Consider the following 25,789-nt stretch of genomic DNA (forward strand, 5'->3'; position numbering starts at 1 on the left):
ACGGGATGACGTAACTACTGATAATCTTTTTTGTGACGGACTGGAGGAAATCGCGCTGTTCGCGGTGCTTTGTACGGAATTAGCGGGTTTCGAAACGGATCACGGATAAACAACCGATCGGGACGAAAAAAGGAAGGAACGGTGGTCGATAAAGACACCCGTAGAGGAGGGAAAGCTGAATGGTAGAATTCGTCGACCTTGGCGTGTATTTGCTGTCAGAAATGAGTCACACTCGACGATCTCTGCGTTTACTCTTTATACCAACAGTGTCATACCGATGCGTTCTTTGTATGCCCCGGTTTGCCTTCGGCAATGTGCATTATCTCTTCACCTTTGTCGTATCGTTGTCTCAAAATAATTGTAATCTTTCGATGGATACCGGCACGCGCGTGTACGGTTCACTTCTTACTTCTTTTATACAGGGTGTCCCAAAAATGTTGGAAGTCCTTGAAAGGTGTGATCCGGGAGGTGATTTGAAACAACTTTTTCCTTAGCGAAAATGTTGTCCGAGACTTCGTTGAGGAGATATTAAGCGAAAACCTCGACCAATCAGAGCGTGAGGATGCCGGTTGAGCGTAGGCTACGCGCTAGGCGGCCGCGCTCATTGGCTACCGCGAGCGCTGCATCGGCATCCTCGCGCTCTGATTGGTCAGTGTTTTCGCTTAATATCTCCTCAACGAAACCTCGGACAAGATTTTCGCTAAGGAAAAAGTTGTTTCAAATCACCTCCCGAACCACCCCTTTCAAGGTGTTACAACATTTTTGGGACACCCTGTATACTATCGCGTGGAATAGTCGCGAGTCTAGTAGGTGGTATAGGTAACCCTTAATTCGAATATAATTTGTCTCTCGAATAGGAAATGGAATCGTAGCTATATAACATTTCGCAGCGAACAAAGAAAACTTTAGTCACGGAGAAGAATTGAAACGTCTGTTTGGAGTTCCGAGCGAACTAACATTCACAAGGAACGAGCGGTGGACGTCGCACGACCTTGACACCGTGCAGACATCGAGTACCGTTGGTCCGTCTAATAAATTTTTTCCCAGCGTGCCACGCGAAAGGCACGCAACCGAGCTGTGCATACATACAGTGACAAAGATCGTCCCGTGTGGGTGGTTGTACCTTCCGTTCGGTGCAACCACTTTTCTCTAACGGTCTGCATAGTATTTTAAATGCGAGCGGTACACCAACAAATCAACTACTGGCTCGTTGGTCTTCTCTCTCGGTGATTCACTCGTTGATAAAGTCTTTGTTTCCGACGTTCGCTCTCGTTATCTCGTCTCTGTTTACCAATCAGGGGAACACAAATGTTTTCTGGGTTTTCCTTCGATCGCGGACACTTCGGGCTCCTGCGTCGAGTCACGTTACGAGGTACTCTTACGCGGAGGCAATATAGCGAGACGAGTTTAACGGCTACAACTTCGCTGAAAAGTTTGGGAATAAAATGAACCTCGAGTTCAAGGTCTCCGAGCGGAGTATAAATGTCAAGGTTTGACGGGTTCCGTGTACCGTGTTAGATTGCCTCGTTGAACTCATAAATCCAGCCTGGTGTTGCTATAGTTTACGCTGCAGCCGGTGTCGTTGTTCTAGCCGTATACGCTACCGGCCATTAATTCCGACGTGCCACCGTGTTTAGTATTTTTTCGTGGAGAGACGGAAGCGAGAACTTATTTTTCGATAAACTCTTAATTATCGAAATGGTATGATTAATTTCGTAGAGTTAGAAGATTTAGTATTTGTTCGCGGACAGACGGAACCGAGAACCTATTTTTCGATAAACTCTTAATTATCGAAATGGTGTAATTAACTTCGTAGAGCTAGAAGAGAAAATCTCAGGGTGGAATCGAGGAATCGTGGAACGAAGGAAATACCTCTTCGAATGGCGTATTCTATTCACCGGTTGACCTTAACGCGGTTGCTAGAACCCGGAAGCTACCTTGACGTACGCACCTGCACTTTAAGGAGCTTGTCCGTGGCCCGTGGCTAGGAAATTAATGCCACCGGACGAGGGTGCAATTATCAATGCGATCTGCGCAGTTGACGCACAGTTTCGATTCGTTCTTTTATTTATCGATTAATTTATAGGTCAGTGTACGCACGGTATACGAAAGCCAAGAAAAACGTGCTCTAGTACATTCGTTGTAATCGACGTGTTACCTTCATGGAAATATTATAGGTAGAGCAGGGGAAACGTACGCTTGCGTTACCTTATTGTTAGATTCCGATTTATTTCAATGTTCGCTTTCTGCTACTACTTAGAAACTAGATTACAGCTCCGTTCCTACTTCTGTTAGATTGAATTGCGAAGAAGCTCGAGAGAGGAGTTTTGGCGTGCCTTTTAAAGGTTTCTGTTTAAGGATTCAGAAGGTGGTGGAAATAAGGGGAAGGACCAATGAGAATCGTTGGATGTCAAGGGGGGGAGTCTGGTCCAGCTAATGTATTTTTCTAATGCATTGAATTTCCAGATATAATAAATTTTTGTTATTGAAACTTTGTTTACATACAAAGGGACGTTCAAAGAAGAAAATTCGACAGTGTAGATTTAATTTGAATGCATACATATATATACTAGTCGCAAGGAAAGGATTCGGTCAAAACGGTGGGACGCATCATCGAATTTTTATCCGATTCACTCGAGTCAACGCTTAAATTGAAAGTAATTAAGTTTATATGTTAACGAACCTCGACTCTTAATGAATTATTATTATAGCATAAAGTTATTGCAAAATAACGGCCGACATGCGTCGTTTATTTTCATGTTTTTTGCCGCCTGTTTTGCAATTAACAATTTTTTTTTGCAGATTGAGGTTCATGCGCATTTTACGTACCTACTGAAGAAAAAAAATTTTCTGATTTTATCTATCAGATGCTTTCCCAAGGGCTCCACGTATCCCACCGTTTCGCCCATCTCTGACGTACCGAGCTCAATAGTCAGTAGCGAGCTTAATAGTTCGTATATCCGAGGCTGAGCACGATTTTGTTCACATTAACACATTAAACGCCACGTCACCCACACATGGGTGACGGAGCTTTTTACTAAAGAACTTCAACAAATAATTTTAAGGACTAACTATCGATGAAAGTAGGTCTGGATAGTATTCGTTAATTTTGATGAGAATTAAAAAATAAGTAATACAACAAATATTAGATTCTATAGTTTCTAATTGTCTCGAGACGAAATTTTAGTTCTGTGGAAGGCTTCCGTGCGAATTAGTGTGGCAGTCATCGTATTAACGAGCTTCTACTGTCCACGCGTGATACCAACGGTCCATTTTTCTGCCAGGAAAGAATCAGCCAAGATGATCGAATTCCCTAAGCGAGAGTCTCGCGTGATCGCGATACACCTCGAGCGCAGAACGGTTTTGGCGCATATCTTTCGCGGACGATCTCATTGTTTCATGAGGTAAGGACACGGAAGCACGCGATCCCGGCTAATAATACGCGCCGTCGGCCTAAACTCGGCTAAAGGGTGTCAGACTCGGGGCGACCAGGCAACTGGCCAGCCCTCTCTCTATTTTCTTCTCCCCCCCTCGCCTGTCGTCTCGTAGGCCCCGGTGCATCTCCTCCTGTCGCACGACACGCCCCGATACAAAATGTTTCATCAGACCAAAAAAATCTGCCGCTAAACGTCGATCACCGTCTCCCAAAACAATCGCCACTCGTCGACTCCTGCTCGATCGTTCAGAGATATCGCTCCCTTCTACGAGTTGACGTTTCGGTGGTTCGAGATCCAGGATCCGGAGTCCGATGCGTCTGGGAAAATAATTGAGCTCCGTGCTCTATAATTTAAAAACATTTTACTTCTTGATAATTTACTTCTTGAACGTGTAAACCAGGATCCGTTATAGAGCGTGCGAATAATGACTCGGTGCGTACGTAGGAATTTACTATATTTTCCATAGGTCGATAAAAGTCTGAACCACGTCAGAAAATTCCAACCGCGAGGATACCCTTAACGGTGTCTGTCCTTTTCCTAAACAAATTCCTCCGACCGAACCTTCGTTGAGAGAAGGAGCGCGCAGAGACTGAGCACGTGGCCCGCTTCAGCCCTTTAGCCATCTCTAATTTTCTAACTAATTTTCTAGAAGTGTTTCGGGAAGTCAAGGTTTCGTTAATGTACTTACGTTAAACGTAATCGTGTACCCTCTTTACGTGACTCTGTGACTTCGAGAACGGGGAAAGCAATGACCTGAATTAACCAAGGTCGTGCAAGGTCCTTTTGCTAATTGACTCGAGTCACGTGCACGCGTACTCGATAAATCCGCGAAACCGAGTTTCCCTACGGGTCCCTCGTTAACAGCGAATCAGCCACCGCGCTTTAATTTCCGTTTTTAAATAACGCTTCTCCACGGTCGCGAGATCATTTTTGTATCTAAAATTCAAAGCGTAACGAATTTAAAAAGCAGTCGCGATCGATAGAAGGGATATTCTGGGAATGTATATTTATCGATTCGCCAACGAGTGACAGACAGTTCGCGAACGTTTTCGTACGTATTTTTCTTATCGGATCCGGCGATTCGCGGAATGGAAAGTCCATCTGATAAGAGCGTTATGAACCATGGGTATACAGTGAAAGTAACCAGATACGTGGTGGTTTATTTGAAACTGCAGCCAATGACGGGAAAAACTCGGACTCGGTGACCGCAGGTTCGCTCCTTCCACGATCGTCGATTAAGTTGTAACGGACGCTAAATAGGTTTTTCCGAGTGCTACCGAGCAACGAATAATTAAACTTGAACGATTATTTTAGCAACGTCGACGTCACGGGAGCGGAACAATTATTACCTCGTTAAAACTCAATGGCGCCTGGAGCACTCGCCACTCGAGAAAATCATTCACGCACGATGCGTGCCTGCACGATCGATTTTTATCGTCTTAATTAGCGGTCTCGACTGATCGCGAATTCCGCGAACGATTCGCGCTCTTATGTAAATCGACTTTCGTTTTTACATCGAGCTCCGGCAGCCGAGGAAACGCGAGAATATTGCGCCGCGCAAAGAATTCCATTCGAACGACCACCGAAATGAGATTAAATCGACCGTAACACGCCGGGATTAGAAAAAAAGAAGAGTTACGATAATTTAACGAACGCGTATCCAGTGAAAAGAAAAAAAAATCTTCTAATTCGCGTTTACAGTGGGCGCAGAATGTATATTCGTACACCGATCAATTTCCCAAAAAAAACGTTTCTGTGAAATTGTAGTTTCTTAACTTCTTTGTTTATAATCAATGATATTTTACATATTCTCGGAAATCTATAAGATGGATACAGTCCAAACAACATTTACTAGTTGATACAATTTGTGAAATTAAGAAAAAAAAAGGCGAAAAGTGTTGTTCCAAAAGTTTCTTTCGTGAGATGCATTCAATTATATTCCGTGGCAGTGTTTATAGAAATAGACAATCTAATTTCTTAGACATCGATGCTGTAACAGTAATGAAGCGAAATGAATCGTACACAATTCAGTAATGTAACATAAAACATCAAATATTGTGTATATATTAATTATTAATAAAACGAAAGAAACTTTCCTAATATTTGGACGATTCTTATGAAAAACCATTTACGGTAGAGTTTAGAACGTAAACGCATTAGTTTATTGCTTCGTACGAATTATAAAACATTAAATGTCCAGTAAAGTACTTTTAAAAAAGTCTTTAATAGAGTTTTTTTGGAAATTGATCGATGTAAGAATATACATTCTGCACCCATTGTATATCTATTACAAATAACTTGAACGTGTCTCTTTGTACGAGCGAAAGCTTCCTTGTGCTCCGTAAACCGAAAAATCTTTTTTTCTGTCACGATAGATTTCCCCCTTTGTAGGTCGCGAAGTAAAAAGCGGCGTGTCGGTTGTATCGAGACTGTGAGATACACAAGTTCAGTGACTTCGCGATGACTAATACGAATTTCATTACTCGACCGCTAACGTTTCCTTCCAGACGTTTTAATGGCGTTCGAATAACGCGAAAACTATGCGAATTTACCGGTACAGAACCGACGGCTGGTGAAAATGATTAGAGACAATCTCTCTCGGTGCACAGGGTGTCTTGCAATTCGGAGAGGACGAAACGTTCTGTCAGCCATATGAATTTTTCGGAATCTTGGAGACGAATTTTTTCATCGTTTCGATGTAACAATTTCATTGGTTAACGCGTGCATAAGGCTCCGAGTAGCACTAGAGATGGCGTGAACTGCTACTTTTGAATCACTCGTGATTCAATCACGATGATTTTTCACAGTGATTCGTGATTCTTCGTGATCGCTTCTGATTGGTAGAGAACATTCTTTTCACTTTTCACGAATTTTGTCGTTCTTAGATTATACAGGGTGTCCCAAAAATGTTGGAGGTCCTTGAATGGGGTGGTTCGGGAGGTGATTTGAAACAACTTTTTCCTTAGCGAAAATGTTGTACGAGGCTTCGTTAAGAAGATATTAAGAGAAAACCCCGACCAATCAGAGCGCGCGTGTACCGGTGGAACGTACGCTTACGCGCTAGGCGGCCGCGCTCATTGGCTACCGCGAGCGCTGCATCGGCATCCTCGCGCTCTGATTGGTCAGTGTTTTCGCTTAATATCTCCTCAACGAAGCCCCATCCGACATTTTTGCAAAGGAAAAAGTTGTTTCAAATCACCTCCCGAACCACCTCATTCAAGGACCTCCAACATTTTTGGGACTCCCTGTATATGTATTATAATATGGTCTAAAAGTAATGTTAATATAATTTTAATACAATTTAAATTTGACTCATTTGTAGTTTCTCCAATTTCCGCTAAGGAGAAAAAGCGGTCGTGATCGAAGTTTAATGTTAATGTTTAATGTAATGTAATTTCACTGTTGGTGATTTTTCACGCCATCCCTAAGTAGCACGCGTAGCTTCTGCCGAAACAAAATATCCAAGGAGTCTCAACCTAACCTCGATCCGTGTTTAAGATACACCGAGTGTATTACGGTAGTTACATTAAAGGAGCAGCTTGCAATTAGTGTAAAGGTTGCGGGTATTTACGATCGTGAATAGCGTAATTAGCGAAACGAAGCCACCGTTTCGACCTTGGTCGGAAGGAGCTCGTCAGAAGTACTTATTGTTCGAATCGCATCGAAAAGAAACACCAAGTACAATCGTTGAAATAACGATTATAAGACGTCCACGTGAATTACGTCTACGTCTTCTTCGAGCGCGTATTTAATATCGTGTTTATGATTCCATACGTGCGCCAGTAACTTCTCGTACGGACGAGAATTTTAATCGCTAGCTCGAGCACGATTGATAAGAACGCGAACCGATACAATGACTGCAATATGCTCCCGTCGATTAGTCACGATAAACTCCAGTCGCGGAAACCATCGGCGAAAATTCTCTGCCTCTTGTTATTCCCTGGCGAACAACAAAAATGCTAAAGAACTTCTTCGATTCGCCCACTTTTATCCGCTCTGAATCGTAGAAAATATTTTCACCGCGAAAACGTAATTAAGGATACATTCCAGGAAATTTATTTTCTACGCTCGAGCGTGTATAAAAGTATATTGTATACATAGATACATTTAAAAACCGTTTGGAATTTTTAGGATATTCGAGTTGCAAGAGCCTAGATAAAAAGTCTATTCTAAAAGAGTTCTCTGTAATTAATAATATCAACGAAAATTCGAAAAATTTGCTAGCTCGGTCACCATCCAAAATTTTATCCTTTTGGTACTGCTCGCTTCTCGAGACAAGCGATTCTGCGTTCGAAATATCGCGAGACCGATTCGACTCTTTGAAAAGTGTGGAAAAAAAGAAATTGATAAATGCGTGCGAGCATGCTCGGATGTCCTTCGACTTTTTGGATGGATTCCCAGATCAACAGGTATCGTGGCACCGAAATTTGTCTGCGACGTAGTTCAACATTAAAACGGTAACGCGTTCGAGGTTATTTGTTTCCCGTTAACATCGACAATAATAATAATACGCCCGTGTTAAATGGATTTACGTATGTTCTTGTCACGATAACGCGACAAGCGTTAGCCTCCGATTTATTAGAATATTTTAGGACGGAATATTAGGACAATTTTTAAATTGTTCTCGATAACATTATGTATATGGTTCTATGATCACGTTGAGAGGTGTAAGTGATTTTTAATACATTCGTATTTAATTAAATCCTTCGATTAATCGTTTTAACCTTTTTCTGTTTCAGGTAAGTCTTCACGATTCGAGTGACGCCCGGAAGTACTTAATTAATCGACCCCATTATACTAGGTGCGCCTCTATCGTTACTTAATTCGTCTTCGTACAAGATGCCGTATTTCCCCCAATTTTTTAACCAACACCACGATATTTCTAATTAATATTTGCAACTTTGAAAAAGAATGTTTGAAATTAAAGAATTTATCGAGCAGAAGAAATAGGGGGGAAATGGTCGCACCTTCTGTACGCGTATAATATACGCTGTATAATAATAACGTTCTTGTGCAACAAAGTATTCAAAGTATGCCGTCCAGCCAGTCACGATACGTGACTTCATTAGTGGATGTCGAGGAGAAAATATTTTCGTACGAGAGCCTTATTGAAAGCACACGTTCCCTATGCATGCGAATCGCAACGGTACCGTTTACACTTCTCCCTAGATAGATTAGACGTGGAGATTAATTCTGCGACTTTTAGATTCAATGTTGGATCCCGGGTCCCGAGATTAAGGACGCAACACTTTTATTATAGAGACTTTATCGAATTGTATTACGAGGACCAGAAAGTAATGTCGTTTCTTTTACATTAAATTCAAACAAATAAATTTATGTTTTTATTTTTAATCAATTCTGTACATGGTTCTCATTATCAATAACCTTCTGGCATCTAGTGTGCAAATTTTCAATACCTGATCGATAAAAATTGATCGGTACACGGTGAGCTGGTAAATGATAAACAAGTATTTGCATTCGCATAAACGACATTACTTTACGGTCCCCCTAACAGCAAGTACACGCGTAGGTACGAACTACCAGAATCTGAGCTCGTGGCCAAAATGCAAGGAGTTTATGTAGGTTAAGATAACAGATTTCGAGCGCAATAGTCAGCAACGGTCAAAGTGGAAGGATGAGTAAGCGGGTAGAGGAGGCTAGAACGGATAGAATTCGAAAGCTATGAGTAAGATGTTTTTGTGAGGATGATTCTAACGTGATATCTGCGTTGGTTATCAGTTGGTCATACAACATCAATAAATGATCGAATACAAGGCCACGTAACGTCTACATCTAACAAATACGGGCCCGATCTTCCCGTATCGCGCCCTCGTGCATTTCGTTCCTTACTTGAAACACGGTACGCTCAATCAGAAGGTAAACGCGTCGTGTGTCGTGCACTGGCTTGCCTCGAGGTCGACCTTGCTGGTACAACGATCTGAAAGTAATTAATTGTGTTCTTCGGCGCGAATTCCCGCTTAGTATTCCGCGGTACGTTCGACTTCGATCAAATTCTCCTCGATAAACAACGCTGCGGAAACAGCGGAATTTTCGAAATATTAGTCTTCGTAGTAATCGATTATGGTAGATGAGTTTCCGTCACGAGCACCTACCGTAACAATCATATCCGTGTACTACTCTCTGTGTGTAAAGACGTCGCCGAACCGATAAACACCGACTGTTAATAACAAGGAAAGCAAGCGGGACTGACGAGAAGCAATTCGCGACATTGGGAGTGTTTATAAACACGTACTCGAGACAGACATTTACAGTACGATTCGTTACGACGAACTTCGATACCCCCATTCGTACCATCTATTACCTAATGCCCCGTCGACTGAAAGTATAATTCTCGTTGAATAATAACTCATCCAAGTAACGTTCGATCGTTGAAGGTCTAGCCTACTGTTTTTATCTATTGTACGTTATACTACATTGACTCATTGTGTATATATCCTCGAGAGTGTAACGTTCAAAACATATTACTCAACGCGGTGCGCTTTCTAGTTCGAAGTTCACGCGCAGATACAGCGAGTGTAGAATGTATTCGTACACCGATCAATTTCCCAAAAAACTTTTCTGCGAGATTGTAGTTTCTTAATTTCTTTTTTGTAATCAATGATATTTTACGCATTCTCGGAAGTCTCTAAGATAGATATAGTCGAAATAACATTTACTAGTCAATGTAATTTGCGAAATTAACAAACAAATGCGAAAACTGGGTAAAAGTATAGAAACAATGAGTATTCTTACGACGAACCGTTTACAGTAGAGTTTGTAACGTAAACACATCGGTTTATTGCTCCGTGCGAATTAGAAAACATCAAATTTCCAGGAAAGTACTTTTAAAAACAGTTGTGCGAATACTTATTGCTTCAACATTTCTATCGATTAATTGTTTTTTTTTTCTTTTCTTGTTAATTTCGCAACTTACGTAAATAGCTATTTTTTTTTGTAATCGATGTATTCCAGAGATTTCCGAGAATATGTAGAATGACAGACTTGGAGACTTTCGAGAATGCGTAAAATATCATTGATTACAAAAAAAAAAGAAGTTAAGAAACTGCAATTTCACAGAAAAGTTTTTTGGGAAATTGATCGGTGTACGAATACATTCTACACCCACTGTACATTTCTGTCGACTGATTTGTTTCTTGACTCCGTAACAGTGTGGCAATAGAATCAGAGAATATGATAGATTTAGTTTGGTTTTGGGAATTACTATCAATATACTTCGAGGCTAGAAGAGGAGCGTATGTTTCGGCCGAGATGAACAATGTTGAAAGCTGTTTAGACTGTGTTTGGAACATCGATTTTGGGGATTAGACATCTTTTTTTGCGCGAGGGATAACGCATCATTGGTCGCTGGTTACGTCTCCGCGAAATACGAAAGCAACACCGGCCGGTGTCACGGTGTTACACGAGTGCGTGGTGTACGTATCTTCTCAAGGTGAAGAAATAGAATGTCCAGTATGCGCCGGCAAAGAGGAACTCTTTCGCGGAGGGATGAGCGAGCCTGACAACTGGTTCCCTCTTACCTGTTCTCCCTTCCCCGCTCTTCGTCCCTCTTCTGCCACTTTTCTTTTCCCGTCCCCTCTTCAGCCATTAAGGCCGGGCGCGCATGCGCATCCACGCGCTTCCGTTGATGCTCAGCGATGGGACCGATCTAATTTGTCCTTCCGGAAAAATGTCGAATAATGGAATTATTAGATAAAGCGTCCGCGCGCGCGCGTGTGTGCGCGTGTGTGTGTGTACAGTGCATCGCAAATACTCGTGATTACAAACATTAACGCGATCCGCGTAGAGCGAGTCAGCGTTGATCGAGGTTAGTTTTCCAGCATTTTCAGTGTCATACTTTGAGCATAATATTCACTGTACTAGCACCTTATATACACCTTGTATAGCATCTCATTCTACCTCATTCTCATTCATTATTTGATTATATACATACCGGGCGTAGAAGTTAATTCCGCGTCTTTACGTTTACATAATTATTAATAACTCCAGCTTGAACGGAATTAGAAAGGCAGAGAATTAATTTCTCCGCCTAATACATACAGGGTGTCCCAAAAATGTTTTAACACGTTGAAAGGGGTGGTTCGGGAGGTGATTTGAAACAACTTTTTCCTTTGCAAAAATGTCGGATGGGGCTTCGTTGAAGAGATATTAACGGAAAACATTGACCAATCAGAGCGCGCGTATACCGGTGGAACGTACGCTTACGCGCTAGGCGGCCGCGCTCATTCGCTACCGCGGCCGCTCCAACGGTATACGCGCGCTCTGATTGGTCAGTGTTTTCCGTTAATATCTCCTCAACGAAGCCTCGGACAACAATTTCGCTAAGGAAAAAGTTGTTTCAAATCACCTCCCGAATACACCCCTTTCAAGGTGTTACAACATTTTTGGCACACCCTGTATATCGATTCGCGTATCAGAAATGTTCCGTCCCTCTATTATTTCCGATAATCGATGTTCCACTGTAACGGCTTTCTCGCCGTCTACGGGTAGAGCGTTTGAGGTAATTGACAGAAACATTATCTGATGTTTGCGCGAGAAATCCAGGCTTTCTTCTCGGTGTCGTGAATGCACGCGAGAGCGTCGGTTCCATCGCTAACACATGCACGCCAGCGCCGCGTGAAACAGCCAGTGGCGTATCGGAGGAAACACCGATGCCAGATATCGAGCGCGTTTTTAAACTTTCGTTCATCCCCGTGTCTACCCCCCCGCCCCCCGCCCCTCCTGGAACCAGCGTCTACTTTTTCGACGATTCGAACGTCGAGTCACAGTCGAAAACGTTAAACTTGCACACTTTACACCATTCGAATGAATATTACCCTTTTCTAACATAATCTCGATTCGGTTGAACCTCATTCATCTATAAATCTTCTCGTGAAATATTTCTCTCCACGATTCAAACTCCCCTTTCAATTGTAATCTTTCGTTTGGCGCATCGGTGAAAATTGCAATTTTCAAACAAATTATCCTACAACCGAGTTAATGGCCGAAGTTGTCGAAACTCGGAGTATCGAGAGACCGAAAATTAATTTGTAGACGGAGTCAAAGCGAGTCCCCGCAGATTACGAACCAGGACACTGCGCCACTGCGTGAGAGTAGTTCGAGTACCTGTACGGTCTATATCTGTTACCATGTTCACTGACTGCATGTATCTTGGCCGTGAAGTAGTAAACGGGATTAAACCGAGTTGCAGTGCTAACGCACGGTGAACTTTATCTGCTCGCTTCATCGATTCGGCTCTATGCTCGCATGCGAGAATTTTAGCGCCGTAACGGTGCTTTTCGAAGTTAGCTGTCGCATTTCGTATCCAATAACCTCTACTCGTATCGGTAAAATTTATCGATGATAACTATTGCGTATCGACCAGGGTCCTTTCGAGCCATCGGTAACGCGTTACCGACCGGTAGCGGTTGGACGTGTAATTAAATTCGATAATATCTTTTGTTTTGTAACGGTAACATTATGTGTATAATATTTATTTTATCTATTAGACTCGTTCTCAGATTAATATACATAATACACATATACATAATACACATACATAATTAATGTACATAATAATATTTCGTAATTAGTGTAACGATGAAAGGATAGGTGCTATGTCGGTAATAGACGGCAAAGTATTGGTTCTCCTGGTAAATACTGATTGATAGGCTCGCAGTCGGTAAGGCGTTAAAAACAAACTCGTAAGCAACGTACCTGGACAAACAAGTTCGCATCTTTGCAAGCAAATTTTTATTTGAAAATGTATCTACATTAATCCAGTTTATATATAAATTCTTTTTAACAAAAAATGTCTGAAATTCCGAAAGGAGCAAGAGTTCGCCGGTGCACTAACCGAACGGGAATAAAGGGTGAAGGCATACAGGGATCCGTATAATTCTTTCTTGTAATCGGAGAGGCGTAACAGCCCGAGGTCACCGATAAATGATAACGGTGGGGGCTCCTTATCGAGTCGTTCAGCATACGTGAAACTACGGTCGGACTCTCGTAATCGCTTTCTAAAATAGCGTTTCACCTTATTATTCTTTCTTCGCTGCGACGTTTTATCGACCCATCAACGTTTTCAATTCCCGGCAACTGAGTTACGAGATTAAATAAACCGTTAAGGTGACACACGATGTGTAAATTAATAGAAATTCTTTAGTCGTATCGCGGACCGAGCAAAATGCGTTACAGATTTACAATAGACGGAACGTTTGGAAGTTATAAAAATGAAACGAAGCTCGTAGAAGGTAGCGAGTAACGTCCACCGATTACGTAAGGATAACTGACGTGATTATTGATATAGAACTCGTAAGTAATTAGAACTCGAAGATTAATCGACTGTTCTCGGAAGCGGTGAACCGGAAACTGGTTAGCGATAATAAATCACCGCGACAGAAATATCCATATTAATTTCCCGTGAAGTCGGTTGGTTGTTCTTTTGTTATCGCCGATTCTACTTGTCCGTTTTACGTTATCTATCCATCGTTCGGCGATTCGTGCATTTTCGAACAATTCGTCCAGAATGATTTAAACAGCCCCGAAGAACTATTGATTCCGAGTGGTTGCAACACGAGATACTTTGTAAGATAATCCTGGCTGACTAGCGCGTATCGATATGCCTTACATGTTAGCAATGTATCGGTAGTGTCTAATGATGCCTTGTCATTTGAAATACCTGCCGGTATCCAGTTTTCCAATCAGTGGTTTTGTTCCTGGTAATATCGTATTTCTTCGCACGAACACGTTACCATACCGTTTCGCGAGTTCTTTTACCCTTTTTGGACAGCCTCGAAACATGCTGCAAACTGCTTCCTCTCGGCGCTGTCTCGGGGATGCGCAAAATCCGTGCAAAACGTATATCCGTTCCGTCTCGCGGGATAGGGGTTTTGGACGCCGCTTTCTTTTATGTTAATACATCCCAAAGGAGAAGCCAACTGGGATCAGGATGCTTCGCATACCTAGTCGGGCTAAACAGCATCGGCTGTACGCGATCTCGTACTAGTGTTACGCTCTATTAGCGAGCGAACTCGCGTTACAAATACGACAACGTTTCTTCGTTTTGCTAAAACATGGCTCGACCGGAGATCCTCGTTATCCCGGATCGTGGAACGGTGTTTTCTCTCAGATGCATCAACCTAAAAAAATGATACGTACATTTTGCCATCGGTGTTGCCGAGGTACGTGTTTCGTGTCTACGTTCACGGTGCAACTCGGTGATACTTGGAAAACGCATGCGCGATCAGAATTGGGAGCTGAAAAACGCCTGGAGTTTCGCGTCTGCATCAGAGCACTCCGCGGATAATCCATAGCGAACGGGAAGGAAAGAATGGCTGAAACCATAGAGATGTTATATCTCTATGGCTGAAAGCTAAGGCCCGTATTCACAGTCGCGACTTAAGCATTGTCTTAAGGGTGCGCAGGACCCAGAGCGAAACTCCGAGTTGACTTCAGCGACAGTCGCGGAAAAAGTAGGAAACTTCGGGACAAGGACAGAGAGGGCGATACAAAAATTGTAGGAGAGACGAGGACAGGGCGATTAGGCTAAAAACTCGTAGTCTCGAAAGATAGGGGTGGGGGATCGAAGAGACGGCATCGGCTCGGGGAACAATAAAGGATCAACGTCGCAGAACTCGACGGAACGATAACGAGACGAACGATTTGCCCGTAGATGCCGCCGGTTCAATTGAACGGCATGCAGACAACGTGGCCGTTGGTCACTGCGAAATGGAGAACGACGTGTGAAATGGGTATCGTGATGTACCGACCGGATGCCACTTCCTGCTTACCACGTCTGCGCATCATTGTAACATGCACCGTACCTAGTGATGGGAATAAGACGATTCGAAGCCTCCACGAGCTCGACCTAGATCGTTTCGAACCGTAAGCTCTCGAGCCTTTGGAATTTTTAACGAACCTTCGACGCCGTTGGACGACCAGCCGGCGTCGGCCATGAGTCACCGACTTGCTCGACCGATAACTTCTCTCTAGCACTCGTTTACCAACAGTGCTATGCGTTACTCGATACTCGATATTTTCACATCCAAATTTCTGCTTACCGGGCTCGTAACTAGAGACCGAAACGTCATCCAAGGTCGATAAGTCTATAGAACCGTAGAAGGATGAACTGATCCGCGTTTAAATATATTCGTACCGATAAGCGCCCACCTTGAGCAGTGTTTGTTCCATTTAAAAACACCAATATCCTGTTGAAAAAATAGTAACCACCGACTAGTACAGGAAGTAGCAGGGTCGACACGCGAGTATGTTGACAACCAGGTTTCCGATGGAATTGATCCATTACCACACCCTCTCTTCGACACGGCTCAACTTACCGGAGAGTATGCAAATGAATGAAATCGTGTTTCGATTGTCCCGTTAAAAACCGGCACGAAAAACGAGACTTTCCTCTACCGATGGAGCGTTCTTATCTGCTCGCGATCTTCGTTAATAAGAAGGGAAGAACGAATGGAAAGAATGAGATCGGTAAGTAGTGCAGGAAGCGACAACGTTCGAGTTTCGTGATAAGCGTTTTACCATCATGACTTCGGTCGGTATCCACCGACTATCGGCTTCTCTCTCTTTCTCTCCTTTTTTTCTTCTCTCCCCCTCTCTGTCCGCGTGTCTCTCTCGATCCATTGGAAACGGTAAACCGTGTTATCACAACTATGCCAAAAATGCAAATCGACGAGAGAGGCCTTTCTAAAGGAGCGTGGAATGTAACGCTTGAAAGTCCTGGAAAGGCTAGTCCTGCGGTTACGACAGATGCAGGCAGTGGCGTCACTAGGGACGTGCGCGGGGTGGGGACCGAACAGAACGACGTTATCCGAAGGGAAGTTTGAATTTAAAGTAAAAGAAACTACATTACTTTCTGGCCCCCCCCCCCCCCTCCCCCTAATATATTTGCTACATAGTCGAAATTTTATCGTTTTCTTACCAAATTTTCACTTCGATTAGCCGAACTATATAACATAATACAAATGTATTAGGTGCACCATTCAATTTTCATTAGTAGAAAAAACATCGCCGAGAATTCGGTATGGTACGGAAGAGAGTTCGCGTAGGTAACACCATGAGTTACCACACTGGGTAACTGTAATCCTAGTAACGCCACTGAACGCAGGCGGTCGGCTGAGAAAAGTCCTTTCGTGATTGCGACGGGGAAGCAATCGTGCGGATTTATTTTTGGCACTTGCCTGGCAATCAACCGCTCCATACAAAATCCTTCCAGCGAACCTTTGATTATTTTGACGAGAAAATCGTTTCCCTGATGACGCTACGGATCCCTTCTCGCGCCACTTTTTATAGAAGAAACGCGTTTCTGTACGACTCCATCGCTACGCCATCCGAAAGCTTTGCGACTTTTCTGTTTGACGTACTTCGATTAATGACTCGCCGGTGTTTTGTTATTGGTGTAAGTGCGCGTACAGGGTCCCGCTTTTAAATCGTTTCACTAGTAAAAATGAAAACAGTATATCTAAATTTAATTTACAGATAGTCCGTGAATCGGTTACGCAAAAATATGAAATTTAAAGGAAACCGTAACGGACTTTCACTTGTTGTTATTACGGTGCAGGGTGAGAATAGGTCAAAGACATTTATCTAATCTGTTTACGCGAGCTATATTTGCTACTCGCGATTGCTGAATATGATCCATGTAACTTCTACTAATTATTTATCGTTAAAATTCTATTTCAAAATGTCGATCGTTCTCGTCAATGAAAAACTGGCGTCGTTGAAAAATTGAATTTATCTGACGTCGATTTACGACAGGTTATAAATAGCAAATTAGAAAACGACTCGTCATTTCGAAGATTACGCGACTCTCTGGAGGGTAATCTACCGACCTTGTACATTACGAAAAAATGAATGCGCCCCAAATGAATCTGTCAGATTATCGTCGAGCTTTTGACAAAACTTTTTTAGAAGTAATTTCATTATCTTATCGTTGCACCCGTAATCGTAATAATCGTTCATATCTATGTGTATCACGAGAACGAAACGCGAGTTTTAAGATAGTGGTAGAAGAGCCAAAGTATGCAATAAAAATTGTACATCGTGGCAAGGATTCGCTTCGCCTATAGTCGCCGCGCAAACAGACCTTCGAGTTTACATATTTTTGTTAAACGCCACGAACAACATTTCAGTTACTGTGCGTTCGAACCCGTGCACCTCAATTAAGGCCTATTTGCATCTATCTATGAGCAAATTTATCTGGCAACAGACCAACCGATTGTGCTTGCTGCTGCCACGAACTTACGCGAGTCGCTGTAATGCGTTTGCTAAAGACATTAACTGACACGAATTTGCTGTGCAAATGGCTTTAATTAGGAAGGTAAGCGTGGACCGTTACCAGACCCTACACGTATATTTCCACGCGGGATTATTTAGGGACGTGATACAATAATTATAGAGTATATTCGACATTCGTATCGTACATTTTCTTATCGGAATTTTTTAAATAAACGAACAGTTCGTCGTCGATGTTCTCGAGGCGTATCTACAAATCGAACAAAGTGTCACTCGGTTACTCGTCGCGAGTATGTGCGAATATATGCGACGTCTTGACGCGTTGCGTTGCGAAATATTGTACTTCGTGTGACTGCACTTTCAATTAAGATTATTGCATTCTGTGCTCTCGTCGTATATTTAGAGTGCCTGATTAATGGTACCTAAAACAATTTACGTACAATATCGTGACTGTGGTGGAACTTGACGCGATACATATATGTCATTACCTCCGTTTCGGTAGTAACGAGAAGCAAGTAGACGAGGACATCTTCGAAATTTTGCAGGTTGGAGGGGCGCGTAGATACGGATTGCAGGCAACGGGAGAACTGATTGTATTTGTTGTTATTTATTTCAGGGTACGAACGGTCCGAGACCGACGTACGTGGGTGCAAACAATGGTAACGCCGGCGGTGCCGGGGGCGGCGGCGGCGGCGGCGGCGGAGGCGGCGGCGGCGGCGTCGGAGTGGGTCCAGCGAGCGGCGGCGGCGGCGGTGGTGGTGGTGGCGGTGGCGCCGGTGGAGGCGGGCACGGATTGAAGGGGAACACCGGCGGCGGGCCACGAGGCGGAAACCCCGTGCAGTACCGTGCGAGCGGTGCCGCCGCTTGGGGTGCAGCACCGCCCTCTCACGCGGCCGCTGCTGCGGCTGCGGCGGCGGCTGCCTATCCGCCGTACACGCGGTACCCAAGCGCAGCGGCCGCAGCTGCGGCGGCCGGCCAGATGCCCGTTGGAGCACAGCAACTGCCGCCTACGGCGAATCCTTACGCCACCGCCACCTACGCACAACACGCGTCGGTAAGTCCTCTTTTTTTCTTTCTTTCTTTCTTTCGATTCTCACGGGCTTCCAACATCCTCAACCCGACTGATATCCATTATCTCTGCTGAACCCTCGAATGGACATACGTAGCGTACCTAGAAACCCCACCCAATGCCAAGCATTTCACACGAATACTCCTGTCAGATACTGTCTATGAAACCCTGCAGAAACGAAAGAATCTAGTATGATTATCAGACTGCGGATCTTTATGGAAAATAAAATCTTTGCAAACGTACCTACAAAATTACCTACAAAATTACCTAGAAAAAAATCAAAGTAGAAATTTACTTTTACTCTGTAAATATTGAAATATGAACTTTACTTTCAATCATTTTTTGTATTCTTCCATACTGCTTACATTTTGTAGTTTCTCGCATATTCGAGTTTCCTGTAAATGCATAAAAATCCATACTCCAATGACTATGCAATAGTGTAACTTTAATACAAATATACTTAAATGAATATAAAAAATTACGATACACATGCCCTAGGCACCGACTATTTCGTCCCTATGTAGGGACGGCACTGCTAAAATGTCACTACTATTTGACCTTGAATAACCTTGCATCACGGCTCGTTGAACTTGTTCGACGAACAGTATACGATTTATGTACATATCTTACAGTAAACAATGCGAATATATCTTCTACGTTCTCTAGAATATTTATAACATATAATTCTATTGGAAACGTGCGCGCAGTGTTTCGTCAGATTTTGCGCAGCGAAAGGGTTTTTCGTGAACCGGGTGGGGCCATGACAACGCGACATGCTGTCTTCGCAACGATCTGTTCAACGTTCTTTCACCGAATCTCCCTCTTCTCGATTTCTAACGAGACTTTTGCATCGATCCTTTGAAATACATGTACGTGCCTTGCATAATCGGTACTGTGTGTACCGAGTACCCGAGTACGTAGTACCATTGTAGTTTAATAGTGTCAAACGTAAAGATTCTGAAAGGAGTAATAAAAATTTAACCCGTCCTCCTGCCACTCTCATTTTTTTTTATTTTTGATGATTATTATGCTTATTATAATACTAATTAGAACTTTTATATATACCTTAATTTTTTTATTTTTTTTAATGCATTACAGTATGGTGGACAACGGGTGCCTACGGCCTCCTCTCCAGCTAACACTAATAGTAGTTCTAGCAGTGCTACTGGCAGTCAAAGCGGGACAATGAGCACAAGTCTTAGCAATAACGCTATACAAGGACAACAGGCAGAACAACTATCGAAAACAAATTTATATATCCGTGGCCTCAACCAAAACACAACTGACAAGGACCTCGTTAACATGTGTTCTCAGTAAGTTCCTCGTGTCACATTAAAATACCAAACGCTGGTGGTGACTCGATAGTTAACTAAACAGTATAATTGTAATTTCAATTGTGAAGTAGCAGGTTGTAAGCTTTCTACGGGATACAAAGTGTGTATCATATCTAATACATTGTGTTTTTGCAGATATGGAACTATTACTTCTACAAAGGCAATTTTGGATAAAAACACAAATAAATGTAAAGGTACTTCGTTAAACTTTATACTATATTTTTGTTTCCTAAGGTTCGAATAGTCATATATATTATACAATATATTGTACGGTACGAACATCTGTAGCAAGTGGAGATTATTTTTTTATTAATTGACATTGTACTTACGTGTTACAGGTTATGGATTTGTAGACTTTGAGTCACCAGTGGCGGCAGAGGGTGCTGTGAAAGCACTGGTCGCCAAGGGCATCCAAGCGCAGATGGCGAAAGTGGGTATCTGGTTGCTCCGTAGACTGCCCAGTGTACGTTGGTTGTGCATGCAAGTACAGTAATACCAGAGTAACAGTAAACCTTTCTTCTCTTTCTCTTACTTTTCTCCCTTTATTTCTGTCTCTTCCCCTTCTCTCTTCATCTTCTTTCTTCTTCTGTTTACGCCTTCGTTGTTTTTATTTTCTTCTCTCTTACCCTATTCTGTGTCCATCTGTGGTCCTCCTGTTTTGCATATTTTCATGTACCGTTTACATTCCTCTCGATACATAACTTTTAAATGCCATTAATTTGAGAAAAATTCTTGTTCCAGTATTACTGTGACAAATATGTATACACAGTACTTTGATAAATAATTTACGATATAACGTTGGATAAGAAAGTACTGAAATTTTAATCACAATGTAGATGCCATGGTCGTCTTTTAAAAACCATTTGCAACTTGCAAATAGAATTAATCGTTAAGTTAATCGTAAAACAGAAATATAAAATTTTATTTGACTCGATTAGCTATATAAACAAAATCTGATTACACTGAATTATTACATTGTCATTGCAAATAATATATAATTTGTTCTCCGTGTTCCGTTACGACTTAGCTTGAACGTATAATTTCTTTAATAGAAGAAAGAATTTTATAAGAAATAGTAATAGATATTATTATAAAAAGTGTAAAGCCTTTTAAACGAACGACTAAGTTATCCGATTCCACTACAGTTATCGAAAGACAAGCATGGCATCATCTCCTTGGCATCATTGCTCTGCTCTCAGCCCCTCTAGACATGCTTAGAATTTATATCTTGACAAGAACTGTTTAGTATTTCATAATTGTTGCGTTATGTAGGAAAACTGTTTTTAGTATAGCGATATCAGATTAAAGCAAGATTACAAGTTTTGTAAAGAATATTAAAAAAAATATTGAAAGTATTTAAAGGTATCGACAAGTGAGAAAGGAACAACCTTTGATATACATGTGATAAAATAGTTATTTAAAGGAATAATTTTTAAACAAATAATGCTGCTACTAGAGGGGTGGTATCGAATACAAACTATATTTTCATTGGTAACAAAAATTAGACGAAATTAATAGATATAAACATCGGTAATACTTCGAAGAAAGCAATATTTGATATTCAGTGAAAATATAGTAGCAAGCAATTATGCACGACTTAAAATAAGAAAAACAGTGTAAAAGTCCTACCTATTGGAACCTATCTCACTTGTCTGAAAATCTCTAGTATTCACCAGTTCTATCTACCATTCTGTCTTATATACTTACCAAACTATCGATGCTTGTTGCTGTATCTCGGCCACAAATTGCTGATACTGCTGTGTCAACACATTTTATAATTCATGTCCGAAAATTGCATTTATTTCAGCACTAATTCAAGCCTTTAGCAAACATCTAATGTACTCGAACGTCTGTGTCTGTATTCTAAGAAAAGAATTAGTAACTCACTGGTATAGAACAGAAATTAAAAAATTCGTTGAATATATCGTTAAGATCGATTGCTTTGAGATATGACATAAAATTTGTACATTCAATACATACGATATTCTATTACAAATATAATATAGTACGATTTGCCGAATGTTATACATTTATATTCTATCCAATGGTACGTAAACGTCAGAGAAAGATGGCTTACATTTGTATCTCGAATCGTGTTGACTTTTTTTTTTTTTACCTACATACGCACATTGTCAAAAGAAAACGTATTGGCTCTTGCCTATATTCATTGCCCCAAAAAACTAACTTGGAATGGTTCTTCTAATCTGGCCGCGGTAAAAGCACGGGGTGCCATCAGCAGCTGTGATGATGTCAGTCGCATGTGATATGATACAACTAAATGATGTACCCGTCATATTAACTGTGCTCAGGGTACATGGTACTTACTTACCAGTTAGTGGTGCTATGTGAAGATCAGGTGCTATTTTACTCCTGGGGTGTTGGTTGGCTCTGATTGACACACTTGGCTTAAATAATAAAGTTTAACCAGCACACCAAGCAAATTTGGATGTGTATTTGGGAATTTCCAAAAGTTTCGATTTCGCAGTGAAGCACTGTACTCGTAGAAATGAATTACGATAAAAGATTTCGTTTGCCGTTATACTTTACAATTCTTGTAAATGTACCCGTTACATGCGATGTATATGCAATGAAATATGCAAATTTTACGTAAACTCCTTTATACACATTCGCACTTGATCAAGATGTAAATCATTTTATTGAGATATAAATTCATTACGATATATTATGGTTGACCGTACATATATGTATATATATTTATATGTATACATATATGTGTACATGTGTATATAATATTTTTATAAATATATATATACATATATAATGCCATTGGCTTGGCTTATATCATAATATTTTCATTATTTATTTTTTTGTTTTAATGCATTCGCAAGATTGAAGTAAATTGTCGTAAAGTATAAGTATATTCAAGTAACTGTAGAGTTGATTGATTTTTGAGAGAAATGGTGGATCTCAAAATATGCTTGAGGATGCATAAATATTGAATTCAAGTTAGAGTTAAGTTTAATGTACATATATCTTTTCCTTTTTTTTCTCTGTGTATGAAAATTATAAGCGAAGAAAACCTAAGCATGAACACATGTATATATGTATGTGCATATATATATCTTACATACAATGTGTTTTCTGCCATATCGTGAGATAATTTTGGCTCACTTTCATTTCTGTCTCATGATGTAATTGTATATATGTGAACATGCCTGTGCTTTTTACCATGCTTGTCTCCAACAACGTGTCATATGTGATTGGAATTATATGCTTTGAATGGTTATTCTTGATATTGTCTAGTAAAAAGCGATTAGTTGGGTTTGCATTACACACTCGTTATTCGTGATGTAAGCATATATTGTTAAGATAAATTTTACAGAAAATTGTAGAGAAACCAATATACGTAAATATAATTCCGAACAAAATTATTCGTGAACAAAAGCTATTTTCAGAAAATAAATGACATATTTTAATAATAGCGATACTATAAATATCATTTAACGATAGAAGGAAAGTAACGAGTTTCCTCTTCAAAATATATCTATGATTTTATTACTCTCGTTAAAAAAAGAAAAAGATGATTGCACAGGCGACATTCACTTCTTTGACTTTTCGTAGGCTCATTAATTGTTTGTTAATTCATTGTGTTCTTGACTCATGAACATGTTTTGTTAAACTGTGAATGCTATAGGCACGCATAGATCGTTGATTTTAATTAATACTTAGGTATCGCCAAGTTAAAAACAGAGTTTTATTATGAAAAACACAATGTATTTAGCGTGTGAGCATGCTTTGCACATAAATGCAGAATATACTTGAAATTGAATTTAATCACAAGCATCCGTAAAGCAAATTTGGAGAACCACCAGAATGTGGTAATGTAATGCCCTGAAGCATGATAACCTCTCAATATAAAAACAATAATCATTTTGATTCATAATCAGTCCTATTAGAAACTTATCCATTGGTATACTCAAAATTAGATGAAAATAATTGTCATAGTTTATTGGTCTCTTTAGTAGTATCTCGTAGATTTATGTAATCTTTCGGTAAAGAAATATGAATTATTTATAAAAAATTTGTTTTAAGCACTATGTAAATTTTAGTTTTCTAAATTTCTTGCATTATTGCATCGATATCAAGTTTAATTTTGAGTTATCATTTTAACATTCGATGTGAATTTATAACAAATACGGATTATAATCAATATGTACTCTTAAGATGTATACAAAATATGATACACTCGTAATGTTCGGTAATTCATCTTAGCAGTGATTTCGTCTGTGCACTCATAAATATTCAGGAATATATAAACATAATATATATACATACTTATACATGTATATGTATATAGATCTCAGTCAAGAATGTTAAAATGATAGATATGAAACTTTTTTGAAATTTATACATATTAATACATATATACACGTTGAGGAGTGTACTACAATAAGTTGCATAGTATTTTTACTCTCTTCTCAGCAACAGGAGCAGGACCCCACCAATTTGTATATTGCAAACCTACCACTGAGCTTCAAAGAAAATGATGTTGAAGGTTTACTCGCTCAATACGGGCAAGTCATTTCAACGCGTATATTACGCGATACTGCTGGACAAAGTAAAGGTGTTGGATTTGCAAGGTTAGCACTTGTTGTATATGTCATCGCTATTACACAAATTATTATAATTAAATAAAATTTCGAGTAATTTATACTTTTACATTAGGATGGAGTCCAAAGAAAAATGTGAACAGATAATCCAGATGTTTAACGGAAAGGCACTACAAGGGGCTAAAGACCCTCTATTGGTGAAATTCGCCGATGGTGGTAACAAGAAAAAATCATTATACAAAAGTACAATATGGAGAGAACCGGGAGAGGTAATTGATCTTGTTACCGAAACATTAACTAAATCTCCGATATAAATGTTTAACAATCTTTACGTATATTTTTATAGAACATGACTTTGAATTACGATACAAGTGGCGTTGGTCAAAATGGGGTTGCAACTACTCACATGCTACCTGCAGCCACTTTAACACAATATAGTCGTCATTATGGCCAAGCTTTACCTGGTTACAGTGTTCCAGGAACACCTTGGGTTACTCCTTATTTGGTGCAGACCGCCCCTCCACATATGCAACAGGTCGACGTGAGTTTTTGTATAAATTTTTTGTTGTTTCCTTTTTTTTTTCTCTCGTTGCACTATATTTATACTTATGTAGCATTTGTATACTCGAGGTGGCAGTAGTCTTTCATCGTTGTCCTGTACATATTCCATTTTCGTAATGTGTATAAATTTATAATTTTTTTTTTTTTTTTAAATACCGATGAACTAATACAGATATTCGAATTTTTAAACTTAATATAAACTTTATGTTACAGATGATGCCATCAGCTGATCCTAGCAACCCGCAGTACAGTATGATTCCTCAGCTTACTACACAAATGTCTACATTGCATCTTGGCACTGGTTCCGTAAGTATTGTAGCGTTGTTCATTTCAATGTTGTTGCTTTTAATTATAATTTACTCTAATATTTTGTTTTACAGTACATAGCAGCAAGTCCGCATCCCTACCCTTATACTACTTACCCTCCTAGCATTATTCATACCATGCCATTGGGTGAATCTGAACAGACAAGTAACGCTGCATCCCCTGATGACTCCTATCAACAATACCAAGCTCAGCAGCCTAAGTAGGCTACGGTTTTTAGGTATAAATGAAGTTCCATCACAG

The 25,789-nt window shown here is 40.6% G+C and overlaps 1 protein-coding gene across 4 annotated transcripts in view; it reads left to right on the forward strand.

The window, feature by feature from the left end:
- Positions 1 to 25,789, forward strand: part of LOC128881441 (protein alan shepard) — a 38,366-nt gene that overhangs the window by 8,070 nt on the left and 4,507 nt on the right. The window contains exons 2-10 of one of the 4 annotated variants that reach the window (XM_054132477.1): positions 18,304 to 18,741; positions 19,855 to 20,069; positions 20,226 to 20,284; positions 20,429 to 20,574; positions 24,534 to 24,691; positions 24,777 to 24,930; positions 25,008 to 25,196; positions 25,436 to 25,528; positions 25,603 to 25,766. In XM_054132477.1, the coding sequence (XP_053988452.1) occupies positions 18,304 to 18,741; positions 19,855 to 20,069; positions 20,226 to 20,284; positions 20,429 to 20,574; positions 24,534 to 24,691; positions 24,777 to 24,930; positions 25,008 to 25,196; positions 25,436 to 25,528; positions 25,603 to 25,752 (1,602 nt within the window). In that variant the 3' untranslated portion in view covers positions 25,753 to 25,766. Of the gene's footprint in view, positions 1 to 18,303; positions 18,742 to 19,854; positions 20,070 to 20,225; positions 20,285 to 20,428; positions 20,575 to 24,533; positions 24,692 to 24,776; positions 24,931 to 25,007; positions 25,203 to 25,435; positions 25,529 to 25,602; positions 25,767 to 25,789 lie in introns of all 4 variants that reach the window. The other 3 variants (XM_054132476.1, XM_054132478.1, XM_054132479.1) reach the window with 3 other exon arrangements.

The sequence above is a fragment of the Hylaeus volcanicus genome, chromosome 8, assembly GCF_026283585.1.
Source record: "Hylaeus volcanicus isolate JK05 chromosome 8, UHH_iyHylVolc1.0_haploid, whole genome shotgun sequence".
Lineage (NCBI taxonomy): Eukaryota > Metazoa > Arthropoda > Insecta > Hymenoptera > Colletidae > Hylaeus > Hylaeus volcanicus.